Source organism: Protopterus annectens, chromosome 13.part0 (genome assembly GCF_019279795.1).
Source record: "Protopterus annectens isolate FY-2018-M chromosome 13.part0, PAN1.0, whole genome shotgun sequence".
NCBI lineage: Eukaryota > Metazoa > Chordata > Ceratodontiformes > Protopteridae > Protopterus > Protopterus annectens.
Genome location: NC_056747.1, coordinates 351,656,725 through 351,676,724, shown reverse-complemented (window position 1 = coordinate 351,676,724; position 20,000 = coordinate 351,656,725). Strand labels below are relative to the sequence as shown.

Here is a 20,000-nt window from a genome sequence, read left to right as displayed (position 1 = left end):
GCCATGACTGTAAACAGCTTAATGGGTTAAGGGCAAGGCAGAACAGCAACGGTGGCAGTCACCCTGGAATATACCCCTTTAAATTTTTATCCCTGGGAAAATAATTTGTCCTTTATCATGGTTTAATTGGAAAGTGGTCTGCTACTGTTTCATGGTCACTGTAATGTAGTTGATCAGTGTAGGGTATCCTTATACAATTTTAAGCACTCATCTATGAATGTGGGATACTATCAAATGCTTTTTTTGAAGTCAATCTATGCCATACTTAGATTATTTCCCTTTTTACAGTTCTCCACTATGACTATTTAACAAAAGATCTTTTGTTCCATATGACGTATGACTTTCTTTTATTGTTCTTTTATTCTACCATAATGGAGTTTTCTTCTAAATGACTATAAACTCTGCCAGCATCAATTCCCATGTAGAGTTTATATGTCGTCAGAAGGCAAGTTACTGGTCTATAATTTTTAGGTTAGCTTGCAGGTTCACTCTTAAGTAGGAGTATTGTTTTTCCTATTAGTAGCCAGGTTGGTATCTGTTGGGGCGCATATAAACAGTTCTTACTCATGGCTAAATCTTTGTGCAAAGATGTTAATACTTTAAACCAAAAGTTAGGTACTGCATGTGGGCCTAGTGTTTTCCAATTAGAGACTTTTCTTAACTTTGTTTCAATCACGCTGGATTTTACTTCATCCCATTTCATATCCTGTAGCTTTAAACTTCTTATTCTTTCTTTTACTTCTTCTCATTTAGCATCTTTGTTCAATAGGATCTTCACTGGTATTTCTCCAAAATGTATCTATTTTTCTTTTTTTTTTTTTTTTTTTGGTTGTCTTTAATTTCCTTTTACCTTGTTTTCCAATTCTCTATAGAACCTTTTTGGGTCCTCAATAAATTGCTTATTTTGTACTTTTCCTTTATATTTATCTGCATATCTTCTAAGTTTTTCCACCTGTGCTGAAATTTTTAGTTTATTTGTGATAATGCACGATAGAGAGCCTGGTCTGTTCTAATACTACTCATTGTTTTTATCACATCAATCTTAGCATTTTTGTTGATTTAGTCACTCTTCTATAGTCCAACAGTGACACTTGTCTTGTTTTATAGTTTTCTCTATTCGATATTTCCATGATGGTATTCGATTTCTCCCCTCTTTCTCTCACTACCCTGTGTTCCTGTGGTAGAACTTTCAGTTATTAACTTAGCTGCACAGTAATATATGTTTTACGTCCGTTATATCTCTTGGATCTACATGTACAGTCCTAATTACTGTATTCATTTGCTTTATCAGACTTCTGACTCTCTGGGTTTTACTGACCTTCTGCAGTCCATTTCTTTCATTGATCTTAATATATCTAGGTCTATTAAAATCAAGCAACTTCTCTTAGCTCATTTTCATCCAAACCGAGGGCACATCCCTGGTTTATCATTTCCATTGTGTTAATACCTGGTTGATACTATTGTCTGAAAGCAAACTGAAGTTCAGTAATGGATTCAAAATTAAACCCAAATATTTCTGTTGTGTAACATTTGGGACTGTATTGCCTTTTAAATCCGTTACGGACTAATGGCAATTATGCCAATTCATTTGTCACAGAGAAGATAATTATATTGATTTTGATGCTGATAACTTGGTGTTTACGACTGTGGAGCCAATTATAAAAGGTAGTTGAACTGGGTCTGGGATGTTTGTAGAAGTGTATGTAGGTTATGCGAGATTCCAGGAGATGGATATCTGCATACACAACTATTTTTAAATTTTGTCAAGTCATGTGTGAGATCACTGAGAAGTAGGTAAAAAAGTAAAAGTCCTAAAAATGTGCTTTATGGACCTTTTGTACTATAAAGTTTCCATAAGTTTCCATTTCTGTAAGTTATTAGCCAAGACTTGAAATTGTCTATCCTGTATGTTGTTTTTAAAACACGGTATGATGAGTACTAGACTGTGGTGTCTCAAAGGCATGAGACTACCTACAAAGATACCAGCAGTAACAAAGCCCTCATTACTGCTAGTATAAATGCCATCTAATGGTAACAGTAAAGCAGTTGGGTACTAAAGAAGGTTTATAAAGCTATGTTGTTGATCACAAAAGTCCATATCATATATACTTGTAAGCTTAAACAACTGTTGTTAGATAACTTTTTCCAAGATTTTAGCAGCGAGGTGGAAATATTACATTGGTCTGTAATCAAAGTTGACAGTGTCTGAAATTTTGGCAGATAAATAATGGAGTGCTTGAATACAGGTGGAACTCCACTTAGTGACACATTACAAATCAGCAACACTGTTTTGAAGTGAGAGTGGGAAGGAAATAAAGTAAACTCGCAGGTAACCGGAAATCAAGCAACCAGAAGTACAATTTTCATGTCTTCACCCCCCCCCCCCCCAACCCCGCAGAAACGTACGTTTTTAGAGATTTAGAGTTTGAAAGGACGATAGGAATAAATTCCTTTTCTCCAACCTAAAAACAAGTCAAAGCATAGGGTACAGTATTAGTTAGGTCTATTTTAAACATCAACTCTCAAGCAACCAGAAACTACAGTTATCTGGCATCTACCAATCCCGACGGGTGCTGGTTAACAGAGTTTACTGCAAGTTAGTTTCTGAAATTGCTGAAAAAGCTAAGCGCATGTTTACTTATTTTTAATGGCAGTGGCAGTAATGTCATCGGTCAAGTGTTTTTTTTCTTTCCCGAACAAATTAGGCTGAGAGGAAGTCCTGTCCATTTGAGATGTAGGGCTTTTTCTTTGCTAGTGGCATCTGATGGCCTTACTTGGTGCAAGGTATCGATGGAGATTTAAACTGGAGGAGTCTTGATCCCAAAATTTCACAAGTAACCTCCGTGGTATCCCCGAAGTCTCAAAACAACCCACTAAACAAGTACAGAGGGTCCAAAAACAAAATAGTGTAAGAAAAGTACAGTTTTGTACCTACCATAAAATGTAGATGTTAGAGTGCTCATACAGCTGTAGTCATAACAGATAGGTTATCCTGCAGTCAGGCGGGTCCTTGGTCGGCCGAATTCCAAAGTCTAGGTCCGGCGTCGGCTGTCGTCGCTTCTTCCCTGACGTCAGTGCGGCAGGGGTATAAAAAAAAAAGAGGCAGCAGACGCCATTTTCTTCAATTTTTCTTGCCCCAGATGTCAGGTGCCCCCAGAAGGAAGGCAAACAATGTTATGCAAAGATGCAATGTAGATAAATCAAAAACAGGAGTTGCAAGCAAATACAACATAAAAGAATACCCCAAAAAGGTTATATGAAAAGTGCATGTCATAAGCCTGTCCTAAGAGGGGATGGAGGGAGGGAAACATGGACTGCAGCTGTATGACCACTCTAACATCTACATTTATGGTAGGTACAAAACTGTACTATGTTCATCGTGCATACACAGCTGCAGTCATAACAGATGGGTAGATTCCCAAAGCTAAGTAAGGGTGGTAAGCACCAAGTGGAACTAGGAGGAGCTAGGATGCCCTGCAGGACTGCTGTGGCAAAGCCCGCGCTAGATTTTGAGTATAGTGGGAGGTGATAGTGCTTGGAGAAAGTGTGCACTGAACTCCAGGTGGCGGCTTCCAAAATGTCCTTGGTAGGGACCCCCCTGAGGAAGGCTGCAGAGGTAGCTGTGGCTCTGGTGGAGTGGGATCTGATGTATGCAGGCACAGTTTTTCCATGAAATGCGTAACAAAAGCATATGCAGTGGGCTATCCATTTTGAAATTGTCTGTTTGGAAAGAGCCTTTCCTTGAGCACCTGCGGCATAGGACACAGAGTTGCTCAGATTTCCTGAATGGCTTTGTTCTGTCCAAATAGTAATGAAGTTGCCTGTGAATGTCCAAGAAATGTAGTAGTTTTTCTCCTTTGTTTTGTGGATTAGGATAAAAGGTACTTAAGTGGATAGTCTGATTAAAAGCTACACTGGATACTACCTTTGGCATAAAGGTAGGGTTGGTTCGTAAGGAAACTCTGTCCTGATGAAAAAAGATAAATGGCTGCACAGCCATGAGGGCCTGTAGCTCCGAAACCCTGCATGCTGAGGTGATAGCCAGAAGAAAGGCTGTTTTCCATGACAAGTACTGTAACTCTGTTGAAGAAGCTGGCTCGAAGGGAGGAAGGGTCAGCTTTTCCAATACGAAGTTGAGGTCCCAAGCAGGGACTGGTGGTTTCCTTGGGGGTTTTATATTCTTTGCCCCTCTGAGGAACTGCCTTAAGAGAGGATGAGAGAATAATGGAGGATCTGTGTTGTATTGTGCAGAAATGGCTGAAGTGTGGATCTTGATGGAGAAGGAAAGTCCATGGTTTAACATCTCAGCTAGGTACTGTAAAATTTGAGGTACATTTATTACCCAAGGATTCTGTCCCTTTTCTTGATTCCAGGCACAAAATAGTTTCCATTTGGCAGAGTAGGCCTTTCTAGTAGAAGGTCTTCTGGCCTCGAAGAGGACATCCTGCACCTCCTTGGAGAGGAGAAACTGTTGGGAAATCAAGGAATTCTCCATGCAGCTAGATTTAGAGTTTTGAGATGGCTGTGAAGAGTTTTGTAGTTGTGCTGAAACAGAAGAGGGACTAGAGGTAGGGTCCATGGTGGGGAATGTGTCAGGCTCTTCAGGAGCCGATACCAGTGTTGTCTTGGCCAGTCTGAAGCAATGAGAATAATTTTCGGCCTCTCTACTCTGGCTTTTAATAGAACTTTGGGCAGCAGAGGAAGAGGCGGGAAGGCATAGACTGTCAATGTTGCCCAATTGAAGGAAAATACGTCCACTTTCCAAGCCTGTGGATGATAGCCCCTTGAACAAAATTTTTTCAACTGGCAATTTCTGTGGGTAGCAAAGAGATTCATGTCTGGCTGTCCCCATGCCAGAGTTATCTTTGTGAAAACTTGAGGATGTAACTTCCATTCGTGTGGATCTGTCATATGATCCGTCATATTTCTGCTTAAGTTGTCTGCCAGTGTGTTTTCCTTCCCTGGCAGGAATTGTGCCAGTAGTTGAATTTGCAATTCCAGTGCCGTGTTCCATACGGTCATGGCTTGCCTGCACAGGGGGTATGAATGAGTTCCCCCCTGTTTATGTACCACATCACTGTGGTGTTGTCTGTCCTTATCAATAGCTGGCCTGGATGCAGTAGGTCTTTGAAGGTCATAATAGCCTTTTGCACGGCTAGCATTTCCTTTTGGTTGATGTGAAGGTGCTTTTCTTTTCGGATCCATTTTCCCTGAATGCACGGCTAGCATTTCCTTTTGGTTGATGTGAAGGTGCTTTTCTTTTCGGATCCATTTTCCCTGAATGCACTGATCTGTCATGTGTGCTCCCCAGGCATAATCTGAGGCGTCTGTTGTGATGATTTGAGTTGCTTGAGGTACACAAAGGAAGACCTGTGTTTCTTTGGCAAGCTTGAGCCCACCACATAAATTCCTTTTGAAGGCATGGAATGAATGGTATAATTGCTTCCAAGCTGTGGCTGTGTTGAGACCAAAAGTTTTTTAGGTACCACTGAAGTTTCCTCATATGCAGCCTTGCACACGGGATTAGTAGGATGCAACATGCCATGAATCCCAGAGCCTGCAGGACTTTCCTTGCAGTTAGCCTGGTGTAAGTTGCCATTTTTCTGAAGTATTGAGACAGTTGCCCTTGCTTGTCTGACGTGAGGTAGGCCATCTGGGTGGTTGTATCCAAGCTGGCACCCAGGAAAATTATTTGTTGAGAGGGTATTAGTTTTGATTTCTTTTTGTTGACTGTGTATCCCAGGTAAACAGTTTTATTACAAATGCCAGGTGCTGCAGTAGTATGCCCTTGGTGTCCGCTTGGATCAGGCAGTCGTCCAGATATGGGTAGATTTGTATCCCTTGTAGTCTGTAGAAGGCTATTACTGATGCCAGGCATTTCGTAAACACTCTGGGCGCAGTAGATAAGCCAAAGGGCAATGCAGAGAATTGGTAATGGGTTGAACCTGCAAGAAATCTGAGGTATCTTCTGCAACCTTGTCTGATAGGGACATGCAGGTATGCCACCTTGAGGTCCAATGTTACCAGCCAAGACTCCTTGCCCAGCATGGGAAGAAGCTGCTGTAATGTGAGCATCTTGAATTTTGGCACCTGTAGATATGCGTTTAGGATGGATAGGTCTAAGATAGGTCTCCAATCTTTGTCTTTCCTTGGTACCAGGAATAGTCTGGAATAAAACCCTTGACCTTGTTCTTTTGCAGGTACCTCTTGAATTGCTTTCATGTCCATGAGAGCTGAAATTTGTTTTTGTGCCTCTGCCCTTTGATTTTGTGGCAGGTTTGGCATGCCTCTCATTTTTGGAAGGGTGTGAAAGTGGAACCTGTAGCCTCTGTCTATTATGTCCAGAATCCATTTGTAATTTGTAACGGTATGCCAATTTTTTGAGAATAATGTCAGTTTTCCACCCAAATGTGCTGCCATTAAAGCTTTGCTTGGCAGGTGTAGGGGGAAGTCAGTGTGTCTGTTTTCTAAAAGACTGATCTATTTTCTCCACCTCTTGGGGTTGGTGCTTGCCACTGTCTGGCTCTGAAAGATCTTTGAGGTTGCCCTCTACCCCTTGGATGCCTGTAAGTGCCCCTTTGAAGTCTGTCCATGGCTGGAAAAGACCAATTCTTTGAAGGCCAGTTTCTGCGGAAACGTGGAGGCTGCACCTGCAGGAAATCTTTCACTGTTTGCATTGATTTAGCTTTTTCCTCCATTTTCTTTAGCACCTCCTCAGCTTTAACACCAAACAATACATCTTTTTGAAGAGGTGCATCTAATAATTTAGCTTTGACATGATCTAGTAAGGTTTGCTCTTTGAGCCAAGCATGCCTACGTATAACAGACCCCATAACAGCAGCTCTACATGAGGCCTCTAAAGCATCAAAACCACACTGCAAGGTATGTTTACCCACTTGCTCTGCACCATGCAACAAATCCTGCAACTCTTAAATCTGGTTGTTCTGGTTGTGTCATGTTGCTTTTCAGCTGAGATATCAAAAACTGTTGATACTTTAACATATGGAACTGACAGTTTAATGCACTCATGGTTAAAGTGGACGAGGTGTACACCTTTTTCCCCCCACCTTTCTAAAGCTCTGGAATCTCTCTCTGATGGTAATGGGTTTTTAGCAGTAGAGGCCTCAATTCCCTTGGGACCCTGTGAAATTGTTTCTGGGTCAGCAGTATGACTTTTATATAGGAACTGGTGAGAATCAGGAACCCGGTAATACCGGTCTGGTTTAACAGGAGCTGGAGGCAAAGAATTTGGATTAAGGCTGGCTTCTGTGTACACGTCATCCAATACATCTAAAACAGGAGGGATAGCCAGAGGCCTATGCTGGGGGAGCAGAAGAAATTCCCCGAGCCTTTTCTTGGAATCCGAGTAATCTTGGCCTTCCCAGTGAAAGTGTTCCCTCAATGTATGCAGGGTTTCCCCAAAACAGAAGTCCTCGGGGGGGGGGCCAAGGGAATAGACTCCTCTGCATCAGAGTCTTCGAATGGAGAATAGGCATAATCCTGGTCCTCATAGTTCTGAGGTAATAGAAGCTTGATCTGAGGAAGGGTAGTCTTCCTCTAATCTGGGCCTCTTGTCAGAGGGGGGTTGAGAACCCTTGATAAGAGTAATCAAATCCTCAGCCATTTTAAGCATCTGTTTTTTAGGCATGGTGCCTTGAGAGGGGGTCCGAGGAACCTGTTTTTTGGTTTTCATGGCTGCTTTAGATTTAGTGGCTTTAATAGAGAAGGAAGGCCTGTAGACCCCTTGAGAAATGGCAGGCCTGTCTAAATTCTGAGTTTCCCCGCCAGGAGTGGCGTCAGTATCTGTAGTATGAATGAGGGCCAAGGAGCCTGCGACCTCGGGTACTGAAGACACTGGTAATGCATTGTCATCGGTACTCAGGGGCTGCGTAGCCGCCTCGCTGAGTACCGGAGAACCGGTAGTCGGCCTTAGCGTGGTTTCAGTAGGAGGTGCGGACCTCGTACGTCGGTCCTTACCCTTGCGTTTTTTGCTCAAAACTGGAGTTGGAGTATCCGATGACATAATATAATTACATTTTTTGCCAAAAAAGTGAAGGGCGAACTCCGCCCGACACTTAATAGTGCGCTTGTTGAATCTAGCACAAAAACGTCAGGCCGAGACGTCGTGGTCTAGGCCTCAGCAAGGTATACAGAGAGAGTGGAAATCCTTAAGCGGTATTTGCTTCCCACATGAAATGCAATTATTAACTTTGTCTGACATCGGTCTGAGGCAAGAAAAGTTTCCCCAACGGGGATTTCGGCTGAAATACTTTCGTAAATCTCAGGAGCTGGCCGACCGGCACTTGCCAACTGCTTCTGCTTCGGGCATCACGCGGCAAGAAAGACTGGAGAAAATGGCATTGGCTGCCTCTTTTATACCCCTGCCACACTGACGTCAGGGAAGAAGTGACGACAACCGACACCGGACCAAGACTTTGGAATTCGGCCGACCGAGGACCCACCTGATGGCAGGATAACCCATCTGTTATGACTGCAGCTGTATGCACGATGAACATCTACTCTGTGTGGAAGATTTTCAGTCCATATATCTCTAGTTGAATCATTGTATATTAATCAGATCAGACAATGCTAGTAGAAGTAACGAACTTAAAACGCATCAAATATAAAAAAAAGTGAGACAGAGACACAGATATGTATAATTATACAGAATTACTAAGTATTCGAAATTAATCCAAGCAAGGCAGGCAGTCTGTTTCCAGTTGAAAATCCTTTAAGTACACAGATAAGCGATCCAAGTAAAACAAAAATAGACTAATAGTTTCCTCACAAGCTTTCTAAATTATATATATATATATATATATATATATATATATATATATATATATATATATATATATATATATATATATATATATATATATATATATATATATATATATATATATATATATATATATATATATACACATACTTTTATCAGGCAAGGGAGTGGTTTATTGTGCTGTAAAACAAAGTGTTATTGGAACACATGTTAAATTAACATTCCTTCCCCCATCAGTGTGACATTCGAGCTGGTCCTGCCCTACTTAGCAGTCATAATAATATTACCCTTATGCACTTTAAATAAATTTACAATGATGTGGTACCTCTGATTTAACCAGATTATTAAGTAGACTATTAAGTCTGTGATTTTTATCCAAGACAATATACTACATGGCTGGAAATATATCAGCCTTAGTCCATATATATACATAAACACTTTGCATGTAAAAAAAAAAAATCAACTGTAAAAATCATTCTATTTTCATAGATTATTGTTAACAAACATCACTTTCATCCTTCTAGGACTTCTTCAGGTCTGTGTACAAGAACCCTAAAAACTACCTTAACAATATTATTGTAGAATTAGTCTTATTACACATCATTTAGATGAAAGTGGAAGAGAACCAGAAAAAGAAAATTAACTAGCACAAGGATCCTTATTTTAACAATTTGGTTATTAACTCAGAAAAATCTGTCATATCATTTACAATAAAAATGTATCTGCCCCAAATTGTTAGGCCATTTCCAAACATTTAATATTTTATTGTCATTATTCTTGCAATACAAATATCAGCATACAAAGAGCAAGAATGTGTGTGAGATCCTACATAAATAGTGTGAAAAGGAATGGGTCACACACAGTTCCCAGTGGCACACCTTTTGTAATAGTGCCAGCAGTCACTTATGAAGGTTCTGTTCAGCAAGATAGTTCTGAAACCTTCAAACTGTCTCCTGCAAAGCAAGGCTAGTTTTTGAGTGGAAGGGAGTTGTCCATTGTCTAAAATAGATTATGGATATAAAAATATAGCACTTTTACACCTGTTAGATTTGACTGGTGAGTGAAGGCAGTAGGTGTGCTATACCTGGGTCTAAAATCCTGTGGTTTGTCCATTAGTATATTATACTGGGAGTGTATTTAAATCTGGTCATGCACATTTCCCCCCCCCAGGATTTTGGCTAGTGGAGACACATTTGTTATTGGATTGTAACGGGTCACATGTAAAGATTTAGGAACATTAGGAACTGGTGATTGTGGCATTTTTTTTTTTTAAGCTCAGACGTATTTTAGTGGAAAAGCATAGATTAAAATGTGAATTAGCGAGTATCAAGTTTCCTATCTGTAAGGATTTTTGGGTGCAACTTGTGTAAAAGAAAGTTGTATCTGAAGCCAATTTTGCCTAGCAGTTCCAACACTTGTTCACTGTTGACAACCTTGAAACAGAAAGGACGAACTAGAAGGCAAGTATGGAACTGAGCTATAGGGATAGCTGTCAGATTATTAAACAGCAATGTTATAGCTTAGGTAAAGCGATAATATTTTTGATGTCCTGTACCATACTGATGTCTAGACTTCTTGAGTTAGCAGGCCTAGGGCTCACTTTACTGGTATTTATAGTTTCATTGGTTTACCAGCACTGCTTAGGTTATTCTAGTAATATTAATTTGTATATGTCTATAAAACTAATTTTGTTGCATTACTTTTTATTCTAGTTCCTATTTCAAAGCTAGGAATGCATGTCTACCATTTGCAATTTAAGAGTGTTCTTTTCTAATTTGCCTATTCCTGATGATTTTTTTTCTCTCTCAAGTTTGGCAGTTGGCTATGGCGTTTTGTTTCCCTGGAGTCTTCTTATTTGTAGAAATAACCTCGAACAGGAACCACAAGATTGTAAAATTCAGAAAAGGCTAAACAAGAGTCAGAGCAACTAACAGTAGACAAAACAATACCTAATGGAACCAATCTAATAATGTTTGCTTTGATGTTTGTTACGGATCTTCTTAGCAGCATCAGCCCTGGAACTTTTACTGATCTTCTAGACCAGACAGGAATAAAAGGAGGATGACTGTTGATTGTTTGGTATAATAACAAATGAGCTGAAAACTGTGTGCATCTACCTGCAGCTGCATTATGCCAGGTACCCTTCTGTAACATTTGATGTAGATTAAGAGAAATCTCACACTGAATTCTGAAGGGACTTCTATCTAGGTAATTTAACTTCACACTGGAGAATAAGCAGTGTATGCTGCTCAGAATATGCTGACATGGCTTAGGTTCATACGTGTGTACTAGGCTAATGGCCCTGTAGCCTTTACAAGCCTAGCCCATAGGATTACCCTGGCACCGTGCCACCCGACCTTAGGTCCCAGTGCCTCTGTTAAGTAGAGCCACTGGAGTGATCCCCAGGGTGAATTTTCTATTTCCCACCCACTCAAGATTTCACTTGCAGAGGGCCAGTGAGGCACTCTGCTTGACATGTATTGGAAGTCTATTCCATAGCATGGGCAGTCTGTGGGTTATGAACCTGTCCCACCAGCTTGTTCTGTTTGTGGTAATGATGTTGAGGTCTCTGGAGCGTGTGGTGTGGAGGGATTGGGATTTCTTTAGATATAGCATTTCTAACACAGCTGGGTCAGATGTGGCTTTGCAAGTCAAGCAGAGATCGCCTCCAAGTAGGCGATACGAGACAGAGAATAGTTGGAGTTTTTTTGAGTCTGTCCATATAGGACAAGTGCTTAAGGCCCAAGATCCTGTTTGTGAGGCATTTTTGTGGCCTATCCAGTTGTAGGCATCTAGTGAGGTACACACCAAATGGGGCATTGTACTCTATGATTGGCCTAATGAGGGAACAGTAGAGGGAGACAATGACCTCTTTCTTCCTGGATGCAAAACCCTTAGTAAAGAGATGTGCCACATAGGACTTTGACCACAGTGGCAATGTGGTGGTCAAAACAGAGGTTGCTGTCAACCTGTGTTTCCAGATCTCTTATTACACCTTGTATTCAGTGGACTACCATCGATGTGGTAATTCATGGGAACTGGGTTTTTCCCAAAAGGGATGACTACATTTTTTGGCATTGGTATCGAACCATGGCAAGCTCAAACAGGACAGGACCTGGGACCAAACCCTGTGGGACTCCATTCATGACTGGTCGACAGTCTGACTTGGAGTCAGCTAATTTCACACTGTAGGTTCCCACAGCTCTGGTGACAGACTCAAAGTAGACCAGGTTGAGCAGGCAAGATCTACCCTTCACAAAACCAAACTGTGTGGGATCCCTATACCTTTGTTTATTAAGTCCATGATGACGTGTTCCACAGCTTTGCATATCACACTTGTCAGGCCAATGGGGCGATAGTTCCCAAGGTCTGGACTCGCTCCTCCTTTGTGGAGAGGGATGACTGTAGCAGTGTGCCATTTGGTAGGGACAAAGCCCGAGGTGAGGCTGTGATTGAACAGGGCACACCCAAGTGAGGTGCCAGTTCACTCTATAGTTCATGTAGAACACAGTCAAGGATATTGTCAGGTCCCATAGAAGCTGTATTCTTGACCTTGGACAGTGCTGTTGTAACCTGTGCAGCAGTAATACTGGGTGCCTGGCAATCTACTGATATTGTGATTGGTCCTTTGGTGGGGGAGAGAGGGGTAAAGTTGGCATGAATCTGTCAGCCAGTACATTGGCAATATCTGCTGGCTCGGTATAGGAGGTGCCATTGTGCAACAGCTCTGAGCAAATTTGGGTATTGCCATGCAGATTCTTTACATAACTATAGGCGGCCTTGTGGATGTCTACTATCTGCTGCAATTCTGTTTTCATAGCTAGCTTTAGAGGATTTTATGAGGAATCTCAACTTTTTGTTGAGGCTGATAAGGAAGTTTTTCCAGTCTTGGGACTTCACCTTATTTCTCATGTTTCCTCTGCCTGTTGTAGAGTTTATGGCAGGGAACAACCAGATTGGCTTCTTTTTTTTTTTTTTTTTTTTTTGGAGGAGAGAGTCTTGGTTCTATTGGGTATGGCGAGATCCTTGCATTTGTGTACATGTTCGTACAGGATACTAGTGTAGGATTTGGCAGTCATGCAGCTGTTCTCCAATTGCATGGGTGCCATGAACTTGGCCACCTCTGTTTTTAGGAGCCCAAAGTTAGCTGTGGAGAAGTTTTTCATGGTGGTTACCTTTGCAGGGGGTGGGTGGGAGGGATGTGGATTTCCAAGGTGATTAGTTTGTAGTCCGATCTAACCAGGGAGGAGTTGACTATTGGTACAGAGCAATGGTCACCCATGTTGGTAGTGACCAGTTCAAAGATGTTGCTACCTCTAGTGGGGGTAAGAATGAGCTGGTCCAGGGCATTTGAATTCATTCCAGGAATCATTGGGCAAGTGTATTGGTACACAAGTAGTTTTCCCAGTTAATGGCGGAGTAGTTGAAGTCGCCCAGTTTTGAAGAGTGTTAGGTTGGACCTTAATATTCTCCAGGGTGCTTAGGAAAGCGGAGTGCGAGTCTTGGGTCATGGTTGGGGACCTACAGCAGCTATGACCTGAAATTGCTGTCTTACCCAATGTTAGCTGCACCTGAAGTACCTCTGATGCATCATGTTGGGCTACCAGTCTGGAGGGGTGTGCATCCTTTATGAATATGGAAACACCACCGCCTTTGGAGCTTTGGTCCAAGTTCTGAGGCCGAAAAGTATGCAATGAGTTATAGCCTAGTAGTGCAGTGGTGCCATCTGCTGCCTTGAACCAGGTCTCTGTTACAGCACAAATGTCAATGTTCTCCATTTTAAGGAGTGCTTCGAGTGAGTGCATTTTGAGATTCAGACTTCTAGCGTTGAGCAGCACGACCCTCAGATTGCATTTGTTTATAGCTGTTATGGTGGTAATTTGGTCTTTGGAACACCGCCTAAAAAAGGCACTTCTTGTACCAGTCAGACTTTAGTGGGGGTGTACATATTAGAAGGTTCGTTTTTACAAACCCTCAAATGCAGAAGTACTTTTGGCTACAAGTTGAATCGTTTTCACTGTAAGAAACACTTCACCAATACATATACCAGCCCTGATGTCCATAATGCATGGTACAACTGGGTAATAAAGGGAAAAAGCATGAAGTATTTTTAGCAGAGATTCAGTTACAGTTAGAATCTTTGGATTATGTTGAATAAGCCATGCTTCAGTTTTAGAAGTTTTGGACAGTTTATCATTAATATTGCAGGTATTCAGTTAGACATTCTAATTTACTTCTTGCACAGTTAGTTATGAGGCACTGGACGCAATCATTATTATACATGTTAAAGTAACTGCATGTCTGTAGGTATCAAACAGATGGTTTTGAATTTGTGTGTGTGTGTGTGTGTGTGTGTGAGAGATTAATTTTATACACTTTTTAAAATGGTATGCAGCTCAGTTGAGGCATACAATTAAAATGTAACGGTACAGCTAGTTAGTGCTGGCATGTAGTCTGAGGGGAAATACACATATTATGACTGCCAACATAGTGTGCATGAGGAGCTAGTAATGAACATGTTAAAAGTAGTTTTAAGTTAATGAATTATGTAGGTATAAGGCTAGTGTGAAGACTCACCAAGGCTGACCATGTCAGATGCCTCTGAATATTCAACATTTTTCAGTGGTGTCCTTTCTGCCATCTCCTAAGCACACTTGTAAGTTATATCCTTATTACATCTACAAGGGCGGACCAAGTCAGCTGCTTCTGTGAAAAAACTTCCAAGCTAAAGGACTGTTAGCCTGGTGTGCTACGCCTCAGAGCATTCATGTCTTAACAGCCCACTTACCTGTTACTTCCGTTATGCTGCTTGAACCAGAACGATACAAGTATGCCTGGATTCCCCACTCCCCTATACAACCCTCAGATACAGGGAAGTTCCATCTGGGTCATGCAGAGGAGGCCCTGAGAAAAAAGCACCAAAAACATACTTGGCGAGAAAAAATTAATACAAACCGAGATTAGGATTCAGTGTAAAAGTGAACGAAAGAGGATTGCAACATTAGTTTGCATGATCAAGGTTTCATGAAAAAGAGGTAAAGGATTCACATCAACAGTTCTGAAGAGTAAAATTTGAAAGCAACTAAGAACAGAAACTGCAGTTTGAGAGAAGGAAATAGTAGGGGAAGCTACTGTTTAACCAAAGGAGAAGAACGGAGGCACACTTTAGAGTTAAGGATACGAGTGTAGAGATTTTTCTTGAAACTGTTTTTGAGTTTGACATCTCAAAGGGCAGATGGCATCTAGTGCCAGGGTGCGGCCACAAGGCATGAGCACAAACTAGGTTCCAAACCATCTTACTGCTTGGACTTATGAGCCATAAGCCTGAAATGTGAGGTGCACTGTTACACAAGGGCCAGTGACACCAGTTCTTAAAGTGAATACGACTAGTTTATGAAGATAAAACTAGGATGTACACAGAAGTAGCACGCAATAAATGACACACAAAGGAGAAGAGTGTGATTGTACTTAAATATACCAAGTCCAAGATGGTCATTTCTCACAAGGTAGGGTGGTCTCAAGAGTTGGTATATACAAATTCTTGGAGGGAGGGCTTGCTCCCTACATCAGAGGATAGAGGGGGCTTGTCCTCTTGCAAAAAATAGAAATTTAAAGGAGAAGAGCAGGGTTAGAAATTGCCTCCTCTTCTGGGTTTTTGGTCTACCCCCCCACCCCCACCCCAACCCAACTTGTGTGCACTCGACATTTGGAGTGCTGACATCATATTCCATCAAAACATCTGATACAGAGCACAATATATCCACATATCCAGAATCCGAATACTGAACCTGGAACTTATTTCAGTGTACAATGCACCAAGTAATATAAAACAACAGCAATAAGCAATTAACACAATACCTACCCACACAGAGAATGTTGAAACAAAAACCATGGCTAACTGACTTGTTAACCAGCTGGTCAGGAAGACTGTCAAAACCAACATGGCCAACTAAAGGAAGTGTTCGGCAACCCTCTCCCTAAAACAAACAAAAAAAAAACATACAGCAGTATCAGGATCAAGCCAATGTGTGTTTCGAGAACCAGTTTAAAACTACATAGAATATAAACTAACAAACAAATAAGTGGCCAAGCTGTTTGCAGCCTCAGGACAAGCTTTAGAATTATACAAGTAACAAGAAACTTGGAAAGGCACTATAAGCCTAAAGCTAACTTCCAAGTGAAATAACTGAATGAAAAGAAACATGCTAAAGGTGCGAAATATACGACAAACTCTTCCAAGTCTCTAAACCTGTACTAGACTGCTTCTAAACATGAGGGTTGCACCAAGCTAAATTAACTTGCACGTATGGCTTTATGCAAAGTGCTTTTAATATTTTAATGATACAGTATGACAGGCAGCTATTCAACTTCACATTGTAAGCCATTTTCACCATTTTATTAAAAGGTGTGCCAGCACCACAAACATAACCATTACTCTAGATTTTACCACATGCATACTATCAAAAAACAAAGGACACTGTAAAATTCTTAAATTAGTACACCAATCAGAAGTTGGCTTGCTAATTTACTTATTTATTTATATTTGTTGACTGGAAGTAGGTCCATTTTCAGTGGAGGCCCGGGGAGAAAAGCTCCACAGTTAAACTGACAGTAGTTACACTGGATTACATAGCGATTACTTACAACATATTTACAGATGAAGAACATAGTACATAAGTAGACAACTAGAATCTTTATCTGCGAAGTACATAACAGACATTAACAAAATGTTAAAGAAGTTCCTGCTGTATAAGTACTAGGCTTATGAGCATCTGAGCTTGCTATAATCAAGGTAGTTAGTGGAGTGGAAAGAAAGGTAGTGGTTGGATGGGGTGGGTGACATTAGAATGGGAGTTGCAAGGGCATAGCCAGCATGTTTTTAGGTGCGCTTTTAGTAAAGTTTTGAAGTGGGTGCATGATGGTATGGAGGTAATTGTGGCTGGGAGAGAGTTCCATAATTTGGCTATGGTGCAAGAGAATAGTGCTTCACCAGCAGAGTTATTGGCTTTAGTGATCTACAAGTGATTTTTGTTGCTGGATCTTATTGGTCTGGTGGTGCGATAGGGTTGGAGTAGATTCTGGAGGGATGGGACATTTAGTGGATGGTTTACTAGTTTGTGGGCGAGTGGGAGTTGATACCATTGAAGGAGGTGAGGGAGTTCAAGCCAGCCCAGTTCAGCAAGTGAGAAACCGTGGTGACTATGGTAGGATGCCCCTGTGGCGAATTTGGCAATTTTGTTGCAGCAGGTCTCTAGCTTGTTTAGATCGCATTGCCTTAGGTTGGTATACATTGGAGAGGCATAAAGTAGGGAGGAGATAAGGTGGGAATTTGCTATTGAAATCTTTTCTGCTTTGGTGAGAAGATGCTTATTTCTGTATAACGCTCCTAGCTTTTTGTGGACTTTTTTTATGGTCATGGATATGTGAATATCAAATTTTAGTTCATTGTCCATTTCCACTCATAGCAATTTGGTGTGTTCAGTTGGGTATATAGTGGTGTTGTCTTCTGCTGTGATGTTAACGTGAGAGTTGTTCTGAGTAGGTTTGGTGGGTTGGAAGATGAGTAGTTCAGTGTTTGGGTTGAGTATTAATTGGGCATCGGATAACCAAGTTTCAACAGAGGAAAAGGCTTCCTGTGTGACTTTTTGCAGTTTGGGTAGGGACTGGGCTGAGCAGATGATGGTTGAGTCATCTGCGTATTGTATGAGTGTGCCATGTGTGATGGCAGAGGCTAGATTATTTGTGAAAATAGAGAAGAGTAGGGATCCAAGGATGGATCCTTGGGGAATCCCTATGGAGACAGGAAGTTGGGGAGATGTGTCATTCTGCCATACAACGGATTGTTGGCGGTCAGACAGGTAACTCTGAAACCAGTTGGTGACTGTCCTCAATAACCTATCCTTCTCACAGTCAGAGGTAAGTTGTTTGTGTGGGACCATGTCAAATGCTTTAGATAGGTCTAGGAAAGTAGCAGAGGAGAAATAGCCAGTGTTTTTATGCTGAAGGATAGTGTTTAGTAAAGGAGAGTAAGGCAGTGGTGGTGATATGGTTTGGTCGGAAACCATGCTGAGTATTGGAAAGGAGGTAGTCTGAGACATGAGAATGTATGCATCTCTCTAGTAGTTTGGAGAGTGGAGAGAGAATAGCTATGGGGTGGTAATTGGTTGATTCTGTGGAGGGTCCGCCTTTGTGGAGGGGAACTGTGTGTGATACTTTCCACGGTGTGGGAACATAACTTTGACAGAGATCGGTTACTCAAGATGGATACTGGGTAGGCCAGAGCATCAGCTGAGATTTGTAGGTATTCACTTGGGAGGTTGTCTGCTGCTAATTTGGTGGATTTAAGTTTAGTTAAGAGTTTTTTTTATGTTGGAGGTAGGTACAGGAGAAAAAAAAAAAAGAGAAGGCAGTGGGGAGATTAGTAGTTGAAGGTGTGGGTTGGAGGGGAGGGGGGTTGTGTTTAGCTAGTGATAGTATGGTTTTTGTGTGAAGTGTGTGTTGAATGAGGTAGCAATATTTTTCTGAGGAATGAGGGGTGTTAGGAGGAGGGGTACTGACTTTACCTGGGTGGAGGATGGAGCTTATGGAGGACCAGAATTGTTTGGGGCTGTGTTCTGAGGAGTCTAGGGCAGACTGGTAGTATTGGAATTTGTCCTGTTTTATTAGCTTTTTGACTCTATTGCTTAGTTCTAGGAATTTCTGTCTAGTTGAGGGGGGTCTTGGTTTTGCGCCAAGTGCTCCCAGACTTTATCCCTGTTTTTCATTTCTGACTTGTGGTTTTCTGTAGCCGTGGGGAGGGTTGTGCTTAGTCTTATGGGGGCATGGTAATTAAGGATGCTCAGGAAGGTAGGATGCTCAGGAAGGTAGTATTAAAAAATTCAACTGTGTCATCAAGACTGAGGTACTTTAGAGGATGCCAGTTATATTCTTTGAGGGATGAGATGAATGTGAGTGGGTTAAAGTTTATTTTTTTACTATCTGACGGTAGACAGGTTTAGCTTGGTATAGGTATTTTTTCAGTAGGAATGCTGGGGAGTGATCACTGAGGCCATCTAAGCAGCCTGTTATATATGACTGGGAGCTCTTACTGACTGGTATCCAATCCAGGATAGTGTGCTTGCTGGAGCTTTTATTTATCCTGGTTGGCGACTGGACTAGTTGGGTGAAGCCATGAAGGTTTACATGATGGGTTGGATTGTTGCCAGAACAGGATTGCCAGTCAATACTTGAAATCACCTAAAATTATAGTTTCTTGGGGGAGATGGTGGGTAGACCAACTGAGGAGGTTTTCTAGTGGAGAGATGGTTTTGGCCAGGTGGGAAGTAGCATCCAATTATGTTGATGGTTTTGTTTTGGTTTATTTTGGGGTTGGTATATATTATTTCTTCACTGACCATTTGTGGAGGTGATGATTTTAAGATCTGGATGTTTAGATGCTGTTTAAATATTATAGCTACACCGCCTCCTTTCTTGTCTAGCTGGTCTACTCTTAAGCCATAACCTGTAGGGAGTATTTGCTCACTGGTAATGTGAGGTTTTAGCCAGGTTTCGGTCAGGATGACTATATCTGGGGAGTACAAGTCTATGGTGGCATGGAGTTCATGGACTTTGTTGGATATACTTCTAATATTTAGGCTTAGTAGAAGGAAGTCATTTGGCTTTCTATTGGCTGTAATATGGGAGAAGTTGTGGTTTCTAGTCTGATTATGAGGATTGGGGTTGGAGATGGTAGGGCCAGGGTTGGGGTTAACATCTCCACTTAGGGCTAGTTTTGATATGCATGAGGTTATTAGTTCTCAGCTTTTGAATGGGTTTGATTATAAAGGAAACTATGAATGTGCTCTTTGGGTAATAGGTATGGTGGGAGGATTACTATGTTAAGTTGTAGAGATGCTTTATGTTGAAGTAATATAGTTGGTAGAATATGTGGGGGGTGCATAGGGATGGTTCTTGAGTTGGTGGGAGGGGAGCTGAGTGAGGGTGAGACATGAGTGGTGGTGTGAGTAGTAGTACAGTGGTAGTGGTCGAGTGCGGGAATGATAGAACTTTGGTAGGATGTAAGATATGCAAGGAGAGTGCATGCAGTGAGCATAGGTAAGTTATGCTTGTACATGTTAGTTGAGGAGGTGTGACAGATAGTGTTGGGTTAGTGCTGTGGTTGGCTACTGGAAAGATGGGAGGGGTTTGAGAGTGTAATAAAGGTGGGACCACTGGGGGC

At 41.5% G+C, this 20,000-nt stretch overlaps 1 protein-coding gene across 1 annotated transcript in view; it reads right to left on the bottom strand.

The window, feature by feature from the left end:
- SEPTIN6 (septin 6) overlaps positions 1 to 20,000 on the bottom strand; it is a 1,039,180-nt gene that overhangs the window by 910,195 nt on the left and 108,985 nt on the right. The window contains exon 2 of the mRNA XM_044053963.1: positions 15,645 to 15,759. Within this exon, the coding sequence (XP_043909898.1) occupies positions 15,645 to 15,759 (115 nt within the window). The remainder of the gene's footprint in view (positions 1 to 15,644; positions 15,760 to 20,000) is intronic.